This window comes from Lonchura striata, chromosome 7, assembly GCF_046129695.1.
Source record: "Lonchura striata isolate bLonStr1 chromosome 7, bLonStr1.mat, whole genome shotgun sequence".
In the NCBI taxonomy this organism is placed as follows: Eukaryota; Metazoa; Chordata; class Aves; order Passeriformes; family Estrildidae; genus Lonchura; species Lonchura striata.
The window spans coordinates 35087895-35105704 of NC_134609.1; the positions used below are offsets into that span (position 1 = coordinate 35087895).

At 44.6% G+C, this 17810-nt stretch overlaps 1 protein-coding gene across 3 annotated transcripts in view; it reads right to left on the reverse strand.

The window, feature by feature from the left end:
• The window catches only part of TET1 (tet methylcytosine dioxygenase 1), a 71629-nt gene extending 60112 nt beyond the window's left edge, over window positions 1-11517 (reverse strand). For 2 of the 3 annotated variants that reach the window (XM_021529063.3, XM_021529060.3), the window contains exons 1-2: window positions 11317-11517; window positions 827-2875 (exon numbers count right to left, since the gene is read on the reverse strand). In XM_021529063.3, coding sequence (XP_021384738.2) covers window positions 827-2752 — 1926 coding nt within the window. In that variant the 5' untranslated portion in view covers window positions 2753-2875; window positions 11317-11517. Of the gene's footprint in view, window positions 1-826; window positions 2876-10262; window positions 10562-11316 lie in introns of those variants that run through there. The other variant, XM_077784787.1, reaches the window with a different exon arrangement.
• Window positions 11518-17810: the final 6293 nt, after the last annotated feature.

Here is a 17810-nt window from a genome sequence, read left to right on the forward strand (position 1 = left end):
GGGAATTCAGTTGGGATGTGGGAAATCTACAATGAACTCCCTACTTACCTGATTTAAAGCCTGATCTTGAAACTGAAATCCCTCAGAAGGTCAGTGTTGTTATCACATGGGCATACAGACTGTCTTTTCCCCTCCTCTTTGTTCCAAAAGTTATGACCTGGGTTATAAAAGGCTGATGGATCAAAAAATGAGCAAGAAACACAGAAAAAAGAAAGTGTGTATGGGGAATGTGGTAAAAGACAAAGAGAGAGAGGAAAGAGAAGTGAGATGAGAGAAACAGAAGAGTAGACAATTAGAAAGGCAGAGAGATGTGAAAGGGGAAAATGCAGCTACAACTTGGTCCTGAAGTTTATAAATTGATTTCCACCAAATCTGTCATCACAAGCAAACTACTTTAACTGAACCAAAGAGCAGACAACATGCCTCCCTTTGCTAAATTTTAGCCTTCAGTATTTCAAAATACCAACACTCTCCCTTGTAATTCACAGTCTCCTAAGACTACCCTCCTCCCCACATTCTGTGCCTAAATCTTCTTCTTTATGCACTCCGATTAATCCATTATTTTGGCCAACATACCGATATCTGAGATAAAGCCGTATTTACCTTTGATTTTACAGATTCATAAAAGAGGAACAAGACTAACTCCAGCTCACTCTAACCTACAGTTCTGTAGATGACAAGAGGAAGTCACTGTACAACCTGTTAGCACCAACAGTAACCCTGAACCCTCTGAAGCTGTAATGTGGCCAGCATTTCCCTTTGCAGAATTTTAAGATGCACCTCAAGCCTCAATAGAGTGACTTAATTTGCAACTTCTTTGTCTTACCTCAAAAGGTAGCGTGATTGGTGGTGGTGGCTTTTTCAGTTCTTCACATTTTCTCTTTTTACATATCCGGTGACTAGTTTTGCGCTTCCTGCAGCAGCTGCATTCCTCACAGTTTGTTTTCCGCAGACAGGGCTCACACACTCCACAACGCCTTCGTTTCTTTTTCTCCAGCATAGGGAGCAGAGATGAATATGGAAGAGGGTAATCACCAGCTGGATTTTTAAGAGAGTATGGCCCTGAGGCCTCAACTGCTTCAGTGCTGTTGCTCACGTTGTCCTGAACCAAATTCAAGCTTACTCCAACACTTCCCAGCTGTGATGAATAATCATTATGCTGCAGTCTTGAGTCAGCTGGCAAATCTGCATTTATGGCTTTTTCTGAGGCACGAGCAGAGATTTCCATGCTTGAAGGCAACTCTGAAACAAAACCTGCAGAGAATTGTCCAGAGCTTTCAGCAGAGATTTTATCAACCGTGGTTTTTTCTAAATCTGAAGATAAAGTGGGGACATACCCTGAATTCAAAATTAATGTCTCTGCATCAATACATTTAACAAGCTGTTCAATGTCCTCTACTTCAATATTGTTTAAAGAGGTATTGGAGACTGGTTCACATACTCTAAATATGTTCTTTGTGTCAAATTCTGAATTCTCTTTTGTAAAGCTCAAATCTGAATTTGAATCAAGTTCTCTGTGAATGGGTACAAAATCCACAACCAGCTTCATGGGGTATTCTGCAAGTGAGCTTGCACCTTCAAAACGTAAAAGCAAATTTGATTCAGAGGCAGCTACAGTACTGGAATTTGAACCAATGTCTTTATTCTCAGATTCCAAATCCCAGCCTGCCTTCAAACAGGAATCTGCCAGTGACCTTGCATCTCCTAATAAATGTTCTTGTGAGTTAAACTCAGAAGTAACTAAAGATGCAGAATCCAAATCTTGCTCTTCCCTAGGTAGCACCATGTCCAACCCTGCTCCAATGTGGAATTTGGCAAGTGTGACTGACTCTATCAGTACTGCTGAGCTGAAGCCTGAGGTATCAGCAGAGCTGGAGTCAGGTTCTGTACTGTTAGGCACCATATTGAAGGGAGCCTCTGCATGCACCTTCAAGTTTGATTCAGAGGCAATTTCAGAGTCAGAAGGAAAAGATGGAAGCACCAGCGCATCTTCAACAAATGCTTCAGCCAAACTACCAGTATCAAGATCACTCAGTATCTGCTCACAGGGCAGGTCTTCATGCCTATATATCACCTCTGAAGCTTCTGTACCATCATCAGTTACCTGACTGTTTGGAATGGAATCATCAGTTTCAGATATTTCTGTCTCCTCGTCCTGACCAGCACATGGGATAACAGGCTCTTCACCTGCACTACACAGACAGCCTTCTACAGGCAGAGCAGCTAACTCATTTTGAGCTAAATCTTGTTTCAAAGGTATTTCACCTGTTTCATAATTTTTCTCCTCTACTACTGCCAGGGCTTCTTGTTCATGTTTTTCCTTTGTTTCTAGCCTTTTTTGTGCTGCAGCTTTCCTGGGCTTTGCAATTACTGGAATCTGGGACAGTCTTCTGGAGAAGGGTCGGTTGCGGAGAGCCATTGTAAAGCCATTGATGCTGAAAGAATCCTGGTTGTGAAAGAGGATGTTGTCAGCTTTCTCCAAACTCACCCAAGATGCTCCAGACAAGGTTCTGGTTACACTGCTCCTGAGAAGCCTACCTGAAGAGCTCATGATTGGTTTCTTTTCTTGCTGTTTTTTCTTAACATCTTTTTCTTGCACTGGCTTTTTAACTTTTCCAGAACTAACAGCTTTTGTGGAAGCCTTTGTGGTTTTCTTTCTCACTTGGCTAGATTTCTTTTTGCTCTGGTTAGTTTTCCTTTTGCCCAGCTCTTCTTTTTTGGCTGATCTGGAAGGCCTCGCATGGTGAGCCATGTCTGTGGAGCAGGATGAATGTTAAGAGGAGAGATGGAAAAAAATCATGAGCTCTTGAGACACCTCTTCAGTAGAAAACTGCATACTCCCATTGCTGCTTTCTGTGCTCATACAATGTCAACTCTGAAGTAGAAAAAGATACAAAACAGCATTAATATACTTCTAATTAAAAAGGTGCACATATATCCAGCTGACCATTTTTAGTATTCAAAAATACAGAGGTAGAATCAGAAATATCAGTATTGGGTGTTATGTTCAACCACAAAAGCTTTTAAGATATTAGTATACTACAAAACAAAAAACTTGCCTAAAGGCCTGTAACACAAAGAAGCAAACTGAACCCAAATGACCAAGCAACATCACATATTTACTATTTCATGTAAATACTAAAAAGTTGGCGTTTACTCAATTTTATTAACAGTTCATTAACCAATCAACTTTCCTTGAGTAAGGAGAAGTTCATATTTATCAGTGCAAGGACATTCAGGAACAAAAGAACAAAGCTGAGTTTATTTTTCATGTGTACTCGGTATATCATCACCAGAGCATCTATCATTCTTTCACCACCCACTGGTAGCCCACTATGGTAAAACTCCAGATAAAATGGGATAAGTAACTTGCTCCCCAAAGAGATCAATCCGTGATTTTACAGGGGAACTAGACCAGGAAAGAATGATCATTCCCAGTGTTATCTTCCATAATACATTCACAGCACACTGCATTACATTCCAACCCTTGATTCCTTACTGTCTGCCTATATCATATGTTTTATGCAAGGCAAATGTCTCTGCTTCTTCACTAAGCCTTAAAATACCTTCAAAAAACCACCATACCTCTGTCCCAAGCTTTTGTCCCCAGTCATAACTGCAATGCACAAGTCCCCCAACTCCCCAAACACAACTGAATCATCTCAAAAGATACAACGAATTTCTCATGCTCCAAACCAATTTCCTTCAAGGTGGGATTTTTTTAAAAGTAAAGCAATTCTCACAAGTACATATTTTTAAGCATCTATAGAAGGCTTCTAAAGCTTTATTTAGCTTTTTTAATATATCACATGCGTAGACAAGGGCCCCTAAAACGGTAACAGGCAGAGCCAGAGGATCTATAGTCTCCAGCAGGAAGGTACCTTCCCCTCATAATCATTCCTTAAGCCTCCTTCAGGCCTTCTGCACCTCTCATTGATGGGAAGAGGCCAAGAAAAGGAAGAACAAGAAGTATGGAGATGATGTCTAAAATCTTGACCTCAAATGGAAGTAAAAGAGAGGGCATTTGGCTTCTAAAGGAAATAGAAAAGGAAAGAAGAGAACAACCATGTTCCAGACATCACCACTCCCTCCTGAGACCTCAATCCCCACCTTGAAACCAATAGGGTGATCTCACAGAAGCTGCACTTCCCCACAGCCTGGTCTGAGCTCTCTGTGGGGAGAGTTTTGCTAATGCAGCCCCAAGAGCGGTGCCCCAAGCACAGCCAACTCACATGGCCTCTGCGTGGGGCCACCAGCTTGCTGCTGCCCAAAGCAGCCAGCCTGCTTCTGGCCAGCTGTTTTGTCACAGCCCTCAGCAGGCTGTCCCCTGGCCACAGCATCCACCAAGGCTGACAGTAACTCCCCAGATTCCTTCTGAGGAGCTTATTTGAAGCATTTTGAAGCCTGGCTCTTGTTTATTCAGCTGTAGCAAGCCGACCGATCCTCTGTACTACAACATACAAACCAAGTATCTTATCTAAATGTGATGTGATTATCTTATATCACATCTTCAGATTGCATATCAGATGAACATGATTACTGAGACAGCAGGTTTTTTCACATACATAAATACCATTTAGAGCCAGCAGTGCTGCACAAGACAAGGCTAAACACACGTCTCAGGTCAGCACAGAAAACAGTGCCCACCAAACACACAATAAACAAGCTGAGTAAATAGCATGCCTCCTCCACAGCAACACATCCAACCTGGAGAGACTAAGCAGACACGTGCAGTTGTTTATAGTCATGGGTGAAGCTTCAAAGGTCACAGAAGAGACCTGAACAGCTCCCACAGAAGCTCTCTATAAAAGTTGGGTCAGAGAGTGAAATAGTAAAACAAATACAACACTGAAAGGAAGGTAATCCGAGTACCCCCCTCCCCCTACCCTTCTCTGGAGGCACATAGGGGAAGGGGGACATGGCAATTAGGAGTCACTCCATGAATCAAAGAGGGCATCACATCAGCAGGTCCATGAAATAGTTGTTGGCAGCCTGCAAAAAGCCTCTCCAGTCTCTTAGGGTTGTGACAGAAACTGGGATCCTCATTCCAAAGGATGGCCTGGAGGGCTGCAAAACCAGCTGGAAGCAAGCAGCAGGCATATCTGCAGCCATCAGCAGAGGAGCTACATAACTGTGGCAGGAGAAGAAATGTGAGCTACTTTCAGAGCCTATAGCCAGGAGACCAAGGAAGAAAGCAAGCCATCAACAAAGGCTAGGCAACAGGCAATGTGTGAATCAGGAGGGGAACTGAAGTGCTAAAGTCTTTTCTCTTTATCAGCCCTAATACAGAAGCAAAATGACCAGAGGATACAGGTCTGCAATGGAAACAGTGACCAAATTTTTGAGAATACTGAATGATGCTTTCCTCATATTGTTTGCTTACACAAGTAGTAGCTATTACTGTTTCTGTGGAAGTTCAGGAAGCATGACCAACAAAATTATCAATCAGAAGCTTAATTTCTAACAATTTGGCAACTTTTTAAAATCGTTACTACAATTACACTATATATGTCTTTACGGATAGGACATGGGGGGATAGCATCAAGGTGAAGGAGGGCAAGTTCACATCAGATCCTAGAAAGAATTCTTCCCTGTGAGGGAGGTGAGGCCCTGGCACAGGTTGCCCAGCAAAGCTGTGGCTGCCCCATCCCTGCAAGTGTCCAAGCCCAGGCTGGATGGGACTTGCAGCAACCTGGGCTAGTGGAAGGTGTCCCTGCCTGTGGCAGGGGTTGGAATGAGTTGATCTTTAAGGTCCCTTCCCACTCAAACCATTCTGTAGCTGCACAATTTGAAAATTGCAAAATAGTTGCTTCAGGACTGAAGAGGCAAGATCATCCTGGAATTCTTTGGTTGGTCTGGTCCTTTTTTAAACATTTTTTTAATACAGAGAAACACACCTGTCTGGCAAGAATGTAGAAAACTATCAGTGCCAAAGCATTGCTTCTCTTCAGGGCCAAAATTATGAAGGCTATGAACACAGTGGTTCGAGACTTCCTTTTTTTTTGCTAAAAAAATAATGCTGATATTCGTAGGAAATTGCCTGGCTTTAAATGCTGCATTATAAAAGTTGGCAAAGGCTTTGTTTGACTCAGAGATGACACCACAGGGTCACAAGAACAGCAACACTTTAATTCATTTTGTTTCAGTTTTGTGACTGGAGTGACTTTAGGTTTTTCAGAAGAGATCTGAATACACCCGCAAAGGAAATTTTTTGGCAGGTAGGGGTTGATGCTTCACTTTAGTTATATTTGTCTGGGACTTTGAGTACCCAGCCTGCAAAGTGATCTTACACTCTCAGGCAAAATGGTTGTCAGCAAGAGATCTCTGCTTCCCTTAAAAAACTCTAGTCTTGAATACCACTCTGCCAAAACCACCTTAACTGCTACCTAAAAACTATATTGACATTTTAAATAACCTGTCCTCTAAGTTATGTTGCTATTTCTTTGTTTCCTCTTGCACAGTTAGGACCAGACTATTAGATAGCTGCCAGGTTGGTTTTCAAGTTTTGTTTCCTGTAACACTAGGAAATATTTTACCTTTCCTTTTGCATTTAAAGCACTGGCAAGGACTGTTGATATCTGCAGCAGTTGCAAATCATCTCATGCTGCTTCTTAAGGACAACAAATGGCTTCATCACATTGGTCATATTTCACAACAAGCAATTAATTCTATTTCCAAAACATCTATGTGGACTCAACAGGATTATAAAACACATATCTCATGGGGCAATATAATAGCTTGTCAGTCTTCTATCATCCTGGAGAGAAACAACATTACTTCAATGCTTTCTTCTGAAAGCCAAAGGTGACCTGCCTTGCCTTCCCTGGCAGGGGAGCACAGGCGTCTCTAGGATGTCAAAGGGGCAATAGGTGACAGGAGGTTTTGCAGGGAACTGCCCTAGGTAATACCAGTGCATCCTGAAGCTGTCTGTTACTTGAGGCAATTTATCTCTCCTAATCCACGTGCAAAGCTGAAAGTTAGTTTTAAGGCCAGTTGCTTAAATTTTGCTCATTCATGGTAATAAATCTGGAACAATTCCACTGACTGCTATAATCCTCAACAAATACTGCTAGAAAGCTAATCAAAGGCCAAATCTTTTAGTCCTGTCTCCTCCCAAAATTCCAAACAATTATAATGAGAATTCTACCTACAAAGTAATTAAGGAATTTAACCCTATGCTGTCAGAATGCTTCCAGAAAAAACAAAACCAAAACCAACAACCTTCCTCCAAATAAATAAACAACAAAAAACCCCAAACCCACCCACAATGTTTCACTTTACACAAATGGGTAAAAAAGATAAAGCATATTTTTATTCTAGAGACTGTGTCAATCAAGATTATGTTACATAACTTGATTCTTGTCAGAAGATACCAGAAGAAAAAGAAATTTATTAGAAGATGTGTCCTCATAAAAAGTGAAGGCAGTTTTTTTATGGTGTGAAAAATGACAAGTGACCTCTGAACAAACAGAGCAGTATAAGGGAAAAAATGACACAAATAGCCATCACTAGTTTCACTAGTCAGCTGGTTTCACTACAGTCAGATGTACTTCAGTACATTTTGTTTCAGTGTTTAGGTATCTTTTATAAAGTCCCTTGAGAATAGCCCTTAGAAGAAACAGATCTGGAAGCTTTCATAGGAGCCACTCAATAATATGAGTGTCCCAAGCAATAAGGGCCGTAACGTGACTGAGTGGTCACACAAGCTCAGATGCACGATTTAGAATTCAAAAACACCTCATCTTCTGGCAGCAAATGCTCTAAAGAAAGATGCAAGAGACACCAGAGAAGACAGACTTTAAAAAATCTGACCCTTAGGCGCAAAAGCGTGTCATATCATCTGCATATTTTTCCCAGCTGCACCAAAGCCAACCTGCTTTCCAATTTGGCCTCATTTCCTGCATCTACTCATTGCTCTGTAGAATACTTTGTATATGGAAAGAAGGGAAATGGGTTAGGACGAGAGAATCAGCTTTAATTTTCCCTTTCCCCCTCCTTTAATCCTTGAATACACATTGGCTTTGGGTAAGAAATAAAACCAAAACTTCTCATCTGCCATCTCACTACCATGAGTTACTTCATACACAGAAGCCTCCCCACTCCATTTTCCTCCATAGAGGTCTTCTGCTTTATGTTACAGGACTATGCCACACTTAATAAACCACACATATTTCATCCACAAATACAGGTATTTAAACATGACTGAGTGGCAACACTTTCCAGTAATGCACAAATGTGGGACAGACACTGCAGGATGCCACCTCAGTTTCTCACAGACAAAGGCACATAAAGCACAGTCCTTTACTTACTTATCAGCAACACAGGATGATGCTGAACAGACCAAGCACCAAGGCCTTCACCCTACATTTTTGTCCTTGCTGGCTCCAGAAGGCCATCTCTGTTTGGAGGATGAGGCAGAGCTGCCACCCCACTGTGTAAGGAGCTGCAGGCTGCTGTGAAATAGGCATGCTCCATGAATCCAGCAGGAGATGTCCATGGTTAGCATTGTGCAATGACTTCATGCACCTTGGAGCCTACACCATGAGTCACACAGATAAAAAGATACCACAAAAAAACCTCCTCCCAGTTTAGAGAAAGCTCTATTAGAATGATTGGATTAAAAAAAAAAAAAACTAAAAAAAAAAAACTTAAAAAAAAAATAGAACTGTGGCAAGGAACTGCACATGCCTAAACCACAAGCCAGATTAAGCCTCAGACAACTTGAACCAAAAATCAATTGTGAGGACTCGCACCACATGTGCAAGTATCCTCCCTTCAGCCAGGCAGAACACTGGCTTCCTATGTGCACCTATGTGCAGTGCAGTCAAGCACTGACCTTCACAGGGGAGAATGATAAAAAGTAAAAATATACCAAATAATTTCTAAAGGCTCATCAAAGAAAAACCCCATCCACCAGAACACTCCAGATACATATGAATACCAAAAAAAATCAAGCAAACCAAACCAAACACCCTAGCCCATCATATGCCCTTCTGATTTTGCATTTATGCTGTTTAAAGCACTGCATTTCTTTTTGATAATATAACTCCATTCTTCAGAGGGTTTGCCTTTTCTTAAAAACAAGGACGGAAAAAAAACCCACAAAAAAACCCCCACCACCATTAACTGAATCACCTTATCTCAAATTCAACTAAGAGAAGGGGGAGGTGGAAGGAAGAACCTTCAGGCAAAGATTAAGCCTGGAAAATTTCAGCCTGAAAGGTGTTTTGAAATTTTAAGCATCTGAAAACAGAAAGCAGGATGGAAGTGCTTAGGCCAGCTACAACAACCACAGGTAAAACACTATTAGTGACAATTTTTAATTACTACACAGTGAAGAATTAGGTCTTACAGAAACTAGGAACATCAGCATTCCTTGGTACATTGCACCTTGAGTTCTTCCCAGTTACTTGCTTTGCACAACCCAGTCTGCCCTTGTCTCCTCCAAGCACAACAAACTCTAATCTTGTGGGACTGACCCTTATCCCAAGAGCAACCACCACAATCCCTTGTGCTGGCGGAGCAACTACCTCAGAAAAGCATAAACCAGCTTTCTCTTCCTCTACAGTTAGGATCAACCAAGCTACCTGCCCGGACCAATACTAAATGCTAAATTTCCCCAATTCAATCTGTTTTCCTAATTAATGTTGACTGACATAACAAAAACAGGGTAATTACACCACAGAATAGCTTTCTGCATTTCCACAAGAGTACCTCAAAAATTACTGAGCACAGCTGAGGGGAACTATTATTATTTGTCATATTACTATTATTACTGTTGTTGTTTTCACAGGTTTTTCCATTGTCTTGAAAATCTAGAGAGACTCCTTTGCCTTCGAAATCCACTCAGTCATGTTTAAATACCTAATGCTGCGGTCTTTGCCCATTTTGCCATCATTGCACTGTAACTTCTATAACAAGAGCTCTTTAGCCAGAAGCTGGTGCAACCACCCTGGCCAGCTTGTTTACAGGAGTCGAGTCCCACCGCGCACTCCACTGACACGGGTGCGCTCACGCCCTGCTCCACATTGCCGTCTCCTCCTTAAAGGAGTAGCAATCTCACCACGCTGGCTACACAGGCCGAGATACCAGGGATGAGGACTACGTTGCCCTTTAAATATCTTTGGGGTGCAGGATAGGCTGGCAGAGTGTAGGACAGGCTGGGCGCACAAGTGGCGCGTCCCCTTTGACTGCTGCTGCGCCTGGTCCCGGCACAAGCCCGGCCGGTTCCCCTGCTCGCTCCTCGGGCCCAGCGGCCATACCTTTGTAAGGTTAGCTGCTCCTCCTCACAGCAGGCCGCCTCGTCCTTTTTCCTCACCCATTCGGCGAGCCGCATCCTTCTGCCCGGTTATTTCACGGACACGGCAGGGAGCATTGCCGCCAGCACCAAGCCTCCGGTTGCCGTAAGACCAGCACCTCTTCTCCCCCAGCTGCAAGAGCAGCTGGACAAGCACCGAGTGCCCAGGAGCGCCCCGGGGAGCAGCCCCGCAGCGCTCTGGTGCCTCTAGTGCAGGCAGGCGGACCCCAGGGGAGGAAGGAGCAGGCAGGCAGGGCTCTCCTGGGGGGGAGGCAGCCCTCGTGGCCCGGCCCCGCCGCTGGCCGTGCCCCCCCAACCCCGGGAGCCCTGTCCGGGGCTGCAGACAATGGGGCCGCTGGGACCCGCAGCGCCCATCCGGACGCGCCCGGATTCTCCCGCGGCAAAGACGGGGAGCCACCCGCGGGGACGCTCCCCCAGCCCCACACGCCAGCGGCACCTCCACAGCGTGATGCTGCACAGCCCTCGCTCGCCGGTTTTATGGGGCGGCGAGAGTGGGCTGCGGGGTTTCTCGGCTGGCCGGGGGCCCCTACAGCCGGGCAGGGTCCCTTTTTAATTGTTCCCTGTCCTCCACGCAGGCTACAGGCAGTTTCTCTTGCCTGGCGGGTTTTTCCAGGCAGCCTCTGGCTGCTGCAGCTCCAACACACTCCAGCACAGCCAGGGAGACCGGACTTCTTTGCTTTTTCGGCCAATAAACTCCGTTTTGCATTTGAATAACCCCCAGCCTGCCTTCCTCCTCGGCAGGACCGGTCCGAGCCGCGGGGCTCCGAACCTGGCCGCGGCGGTGCCTCTACATCCCCCTCCCCACTCTACCAAAGCTCAACTTTGCAACTAGCCAAGGGGATAAGAGAGGGGAAGGAATAGAAAAACAGAGGGATAAAAAAAAAAAAAAGAAAAAAAAAAAGAAAAGAAAGAAAAAAGGTGGGGTTCCGAGAGCAGAGGTCCGCGTCGTTCCCCTCCTCCCGCCCGCAGCAGCCCCGGGACCCGTCCCGCACACGTACCAGGGCTGCGGCGCGGCCAGCCCGCAGCTCTCTGGAAGGGGCGATGCTGGCATGGCTCGGAGCGGGGCGAGGCGCGGGTCACGGCCCGGGCCCCCGCGGGCGGGCGGCTCCCATGGCGCGACGAGCCCAGGCGCGGAGAGGAGCCCCGGGCCGCGAAACGTGCTCCGTGCTCCGTGCTGCGGCGGCGTCGCCCCTGGCCGGACCCTCCGGGAGGGAGCGGGGAGGGGGCGGCTCGGCTCGGCGGGGCGCTCGCCGCACCGAGCCCTCCCGGCAGGCGGCAAAACGCGCCCTGGATCCCCAGGGCGGAGCGGGATTCGCCGCCCCCCGCAGCCCACCCGCGCCCCCGCGCTCCGCCGTGACCCGGCGCGGCCCCGGGACAGGGAGAGCGGCGGCCGCGCTGCCACGGCTGCCCGCGGGAGCGCCGTCGGCGTGCCAGGCTGGTAACGCCGGGGGTTCTTTAACGGCAACGAAATTAAATGACGGCAATAAGAGAAAAAGCAAATTATCCCGTTACTTGCGGAGGCTGTGGTTTGACGCCGCATATCCCCCGGTCAGCCGCGGTGGTGGCACTCTATAAAATCATCCCTTTTCTTTTTAGCCTGGGAGAGGGAAACCCTGGTCACCCGTGACAGGCGAGGGGCTCACCGGGGGACAACCCCCTTCCCCTTACATGTGCCATCCAGGAGGACCCTTGAACACCAGTGTCCAGCACGGCTTAGCCATCCATACGTTTTTTCCACGTATGGAACAAACACTCCCAGAAGCATGTGGAAGGTGCTGGCTGAGAAGGAATATCTGCTGAGCCACCCTCTCCCTCCTGCAAGGAGGTAAAATATAATGAGCCTTGCTCTTTCCCCATTGCCCACCTCATTCATTAAGAGCCACTGACAATATTGGCTGCTCCTTCCCAGAGGGAAACAGGTGAGTAAAATGTTATGGTAAGAGTCAGTCCACTGACTGACTTCTTCCACCCCTCATTATCACTACAGCCTTTTGTGAAAAGCAGGCCACCAAATCTAACATCTCTTCAGACTGAAAAACAGATGTTGGAAATGGGATCTGTGAAACAATATACCCAAGCAGTACTTTTTCAGAAAGGCTTCATTATTATTAAGTCTGTAGCTGTTGGATTCTAAAGCACTTAAGTGTGAGCCAGCCCAGTCAAATGTGAGCCTGCAGAGAGGCTTTTCTGCTGTACACAAGTGAGCACTACTGTCCAAATCCATCCATTCCTAGAGATGCTTTAAATGCCAAAGTTTTGCTGGTTTAAGTGACATGTGATAAATAAGAAGCAGAGGCACAGATCTGCTCATCTCCTTGCTACTGCTGCTCATCAGTGATAGTGGGTAGGTAGCCTATCACAAATTTGCACTTCCATCATCTTCCCACCTGCCCTACATATCCTTGCATCAAGAAATACAGTCTGGGAATCTTAGCCAAGATTACAGATGCTTCAGTTGAAGCAAGGTGAAACCTACACCACGGACACCTGAATTTTGAACAGCTGCCTTCAGTGGCAGGGAATTTTAGCAATGCGCAAGTTCTCTTTGTTGGGTGTAACCATCCCATCTCCTCAGGGCTGGATATCAAGACTTCTATCATTCCAAAGACTTGTCCTGCTAGGATATAAGGTAGCACAGGCTATTTTTGTAAGATAAAATAACAGCTGATTTGAGAGGTAAAAGAACTATTGCTCTTATACTGCTTCACACAGCAGAAGTTGAAGGAACAGAAACTTGATGATAAAACCCCACATAATCAGAATATGTTTCTTGGGGAAATGGCAAGAAGTTAGATGTTATGGGCTTGAATAAAATGCAGAGCAAGAAATTAGTAACTTGAGGGAAGCAACAAACAATGAGGGCTAAGGTTTATTTAGAATAAACAGGTTAACAGGAGCACCCAAGCATCAACATGAGCAAGCACAGCCCCATTAAAAACATGCTAATTGCAAGGAAACAAACAGGAACTAGCAATTGTTCATTTTCACTCCTACAGACCTATGTACTCATGGTCTGAGGTCTTCCATCCTGGGAAGCAAGTAGCACCAGATCACAATCTTTTCTGGCAACAGTAAGATACTCAGCCTACCAAGACAAGCTGAGTATAAATGTTTAGAAAAAATATATGACTGTCTGGGCAATAAAACAGCAGATTAAATCCTTTCACTAAAAAAATAAAGTGAGGCACATGGAGGGAAACATGGAAATCACAGTTTCTCACTTAACTCCTACCATTTAAAATAGAGATTCTGGTACTGTGACAGGTGCTGCAGTGAAGCTATTCTGTGTGCTCAACTGGAGTGTCAGGGATCATTACAAAGTAAGGGGAGAAGCGAACAGGAAACACCCCTACACCATCATTATTTAGCCCAGATCTCTTGTGCACTTATATCTCAAATATGATGTGTAGTTCTGGTTTGCTTAAAAGGTGCAAAGGAAAACTTGAAAGACACATGAGAACATAGCAATTGTACCTAAAAGCACATAGAGCAACTAAATACACCAGTATTTCCACCCTAGAAAGGCAGTAATCTGGATGAAATCCTGGCCAATATACTAAAAAACAAAACCAGCATGGAAAGTAATATCAGAGAGAGATACTCATCCACTTAATTTGTGTTTAGAGAAACAATTACTCTTTCTCTAAAGCAAAGGATATCAAGGCAATAGATCAAACATAATCAGAACATAGTAACTTCATACAACATGTTTTCAAACCACAGAACTCCTTATTATAGCACACTGAAGAGGCAAAAAATTTAGGAAGTTTCTTTCTTTAAAGCAAAAATAATGGAAGAAAGTTTAACCAAAACTACACAACACAGAAGTACTATTTTAACTATATGTTACTTGCTGAAAGTGTGCACAGAGGTCCCTGTATGCTACCCAAACTTCCTTCCCTGTGTATATGCTACTGGCTATTTTTCTGGGTAAGGTTTTAAGCTGGTGGACCTTTGGTCTGACACAGTGCTCCTATCCCTATGCTGTTCTCCAGAATAAAATACAAGGTAACGCCCACCTACAGAATGACTAAAATGGAACAGCATGGCATGAAGCAATAAAGTGCACAAACCTGTAAGTAGGTCTGCATTGCAGGCAGCTCTGGCAAAATTTGAGTCTGTGGTAAAAATGAGGGAGCTATGAGGGGCAGTTGTTCGCTGAGAGACAGGGAGCCCTACACAACAGCCAGCAGGACAAGGACCTCACTAGCCAGCCTCATGTACACACACAGGGTAAACAGAACAGGCCCAGGGGCACCATCTGCATTCAGGCACAAGGCCGGGTAATAAAACAGCTTCCAGAAGATGGGGCAGGTCTGAAGTTTGACTGAGAACCCAAGCTGTAGGCCATAAGAAGTTCTGGAGATACATAGAGTAAGGAAAAAGACACACAACCCAAGTGAATACTGAACAGAGTCCATACAGACTAAAAGGGACCAAGCCTAAAACCAAGGCTCTAAAAGATTCCTTAGCCAGGGTAAAGGGTCTGGACCTATGGGCAAAGGATGTGGGTGGAGATTGCAGATGCAGCTCCTCAGGTCCATTAAGACCTATTGGTGCCCTCAGGGCCTTGACCCTGGAAATAGAGCTACTTGGGTATGCTGTCCCAAAACTTGTCCTGCAGTCATCTGGATCAGGTCTCTGCAACACGCACAGCATCAGTCCAAGCTAAGAAAGGTTGGATTGATGCTGAACTTTAGCCCTTCACAAACCAAAAGCTTGGAGAATTACACTGCAAAGACACCTGAGCTATTTTTTAAGGGAGAGATTTGATCTAACCAGGCCTGCTTCCCTTGTAGTGGAAAGATGATACTGAAACATTAGGGCTGTTTGCTTGTGTGATTACAAAATGCGGATTACAGCTTCCACTTTGTATCAAAGCCTGCCTCACATTTATTATCTCAGACTGCAGCACAACAAAGTGACCTGCCTGCTCACAGCCTAGATGTGACTACCTGTGTGCCACACTAGTGTGGGGTGCTGTGCCTGTGAATCCTGGGAAACAGGCCAAACACTGTTATTGCCTTTGAGTTTGTAATACAAATTATCAGATAAAGCACCCACAGCATTGTTAGTTGGCACTGTCTCAAAGAGTAAAAAGTCTTGAACAACATGAGTTTAATGCAGAAACTCTTGAATTCTAATTCATTCCTCATTTAGTCTTTCTTGGCCCTGGTTCTGTAGATAGTATCTACCTGCCTGATCGGCACTCAAAACAGGATAACATTTGTAGGCACATAGAACACAGATACTTTAAGCTTTAATCCCATTTTATGTGAAATAAGGCCAGAAGGAACTATGATTTCATCTTCTGATACCCATTATACAGGCCCACTGCATTTATTCTAAGTATTTCCTAACAGATGCTTCTGACCTGAAGTGGACAGCAGTTTGCTGCCAGTTTCTATTTTCATTGGAAATCTTGGCCCTTACTTCACTGCATGATTGTGCATGAGTAATAAAAAGCATGACAGCAGAATGATTGTGCAGTACTTTGCTGGTAAACACTACATCTGGTGAGACATGGTTAATTGTGCATATACAGACACAAGAGTTTTGGATGCTTCAAGTGTACTGCACTTTTGCAGTAAGCCATGTGATTCAGGGGTCACATAGGGCACACCTCTTCCTGGCTCCTGAAAGAAAGGGACATGCTTAGCCAGAGCAATTTGAAACCCACTGTATTTGCAGGCTCAGTAACTGATTAGTCAAATATTTATGTTCATTAAAGACTCCACTGACAGGGCCTGTCAGGGTCCTGAGGGTGTTAACAAGGCTTCATGGCCTCGACCAGCCTCACCTGAGGCCTCCACCCACACACCTGATTGGTGGGCCCTGAACTCCATTTAAGCTCAGGCCTGGCCAGGTAATTACTTCGTGTTTAAGCTCTAGTGTAGGTGTGTTTGTTTTGGTGGTTGGTTCTGGTCTTGTTTGTTGGCTGATTTGGTTTCTAGCTGACCCTCAGGCTTGCCTCTAGCTTTGTTTTGGGCCTTGCCTTCTGTTCCTTTCTTGCCTCTGTGGCTGTGCTGTAGAGCTGCTTTGTGCTGTCCCTGAGGCTGGAGCCTGTTCCCAGCCCCAGCTCTGCCTGTCCTGCTGCAGGACTGTGCCCTGTCAGCGGAGGTACCTCCTGTGCTGAGCTTGTGTCTGGCTCCTTGCTCACCTCACAATGAGCACTTCTGGCTACTTCTGACAGAGGTAAAGAGAGTTCAGGACAGTACAGTGCTGAGGAACTGAGGTTTGCTAGAGTTGCAATCTGCAAGCTGTCATTTTTGTGGCAGAAGAAGAATTATCGTGTGGGGAGAGTTATGTACTCCTGATATCCGTAGATGTGGTTTGAGGCGAGTGAACAGGCAACTAGACAGCTATTATGTCAGATCACTAATTAGAAAAGACCAGAAGCAAGCCTAAAGACTTAAAAAGCTTACAGAAGTATGATACCTGATGGTAATTTGTACAGCTATCCCAAAACAGGGCTTAGTATACACCAGCATTTTAAGAGCACTGAAAAGACTCTTTCCAGCAACCGCTACTACGAGGACAGTTTACCTAATTAGAACCTTGACAGTCTACTTTAATTGAGATATATTTAGAATGTGTTTATAACTTCTTTAGCAACAGAAAATTTTGGAACAAATTACAATTGCTAAAATGACCTACCTGCTTGATTTTTTTTTTCTTCAAATTTGTAGCGTTGCTCCTGAGTATTGTAATTTTAATGTCTTCCCCCGCTGATTGTTGATTTACTGGGGGAGGATTGCACGGTATCACACATGAGTGTAACCCAAATTGCATTAATATTTCTGATGACTTTTAAGAATGCATCATAAAAGACATGCCACCAGAAAAATTCTGTAAAAGGTGTAAACATTTTGAGGTAAAATGATGAAGTGATAACTGGGAGAATGTTAGGATTTAGATGTGCAAATGAACTACTACAGCCTCTAATAAAGAAAACAGACCTTGAAAGCACTTTATACCAGTAAGTATTTAAAGAAAACCAATAAAGCTAGGTACATAAAGCTCATTGCTAAATTCCTTTGTGTTAATATATCTATGCAAGATGTTCTGTTTAACTTTGCAATGTATTTTTTTTCTGCTTTCCTAAACAGTAAGCATACATGGGGCACCCTTCCCTAAATTATGAGGGCTAATGAAGTATCTTCTTGAAATATCCTGCCCTAGCTAAGAGAAGTGACAGCCCAGCTACGTGATTATTCATTTTTCTAGTATGTGGTGAAACTCTAGGAACTTGATGACTCTCAGCTGTTAGTGCAGTTGCAATGCTTTTCTATGTGAAATCGGTAAGATAGGCTCCTACAGCTGGAGCTGTTAACACAGTATGGTTGCTGTGGTGGGAGGAGGCTTTTCCTGAGCAGAAACCCAAAAGAATATGAACTGGGTAGAGAAAATGGCATCAACAATGGCTAAAAAAACCTGTTTCAGTAACTCACAGAACAGTTGCCTTTCTATTAGAGACTTACAAAGAGTGATT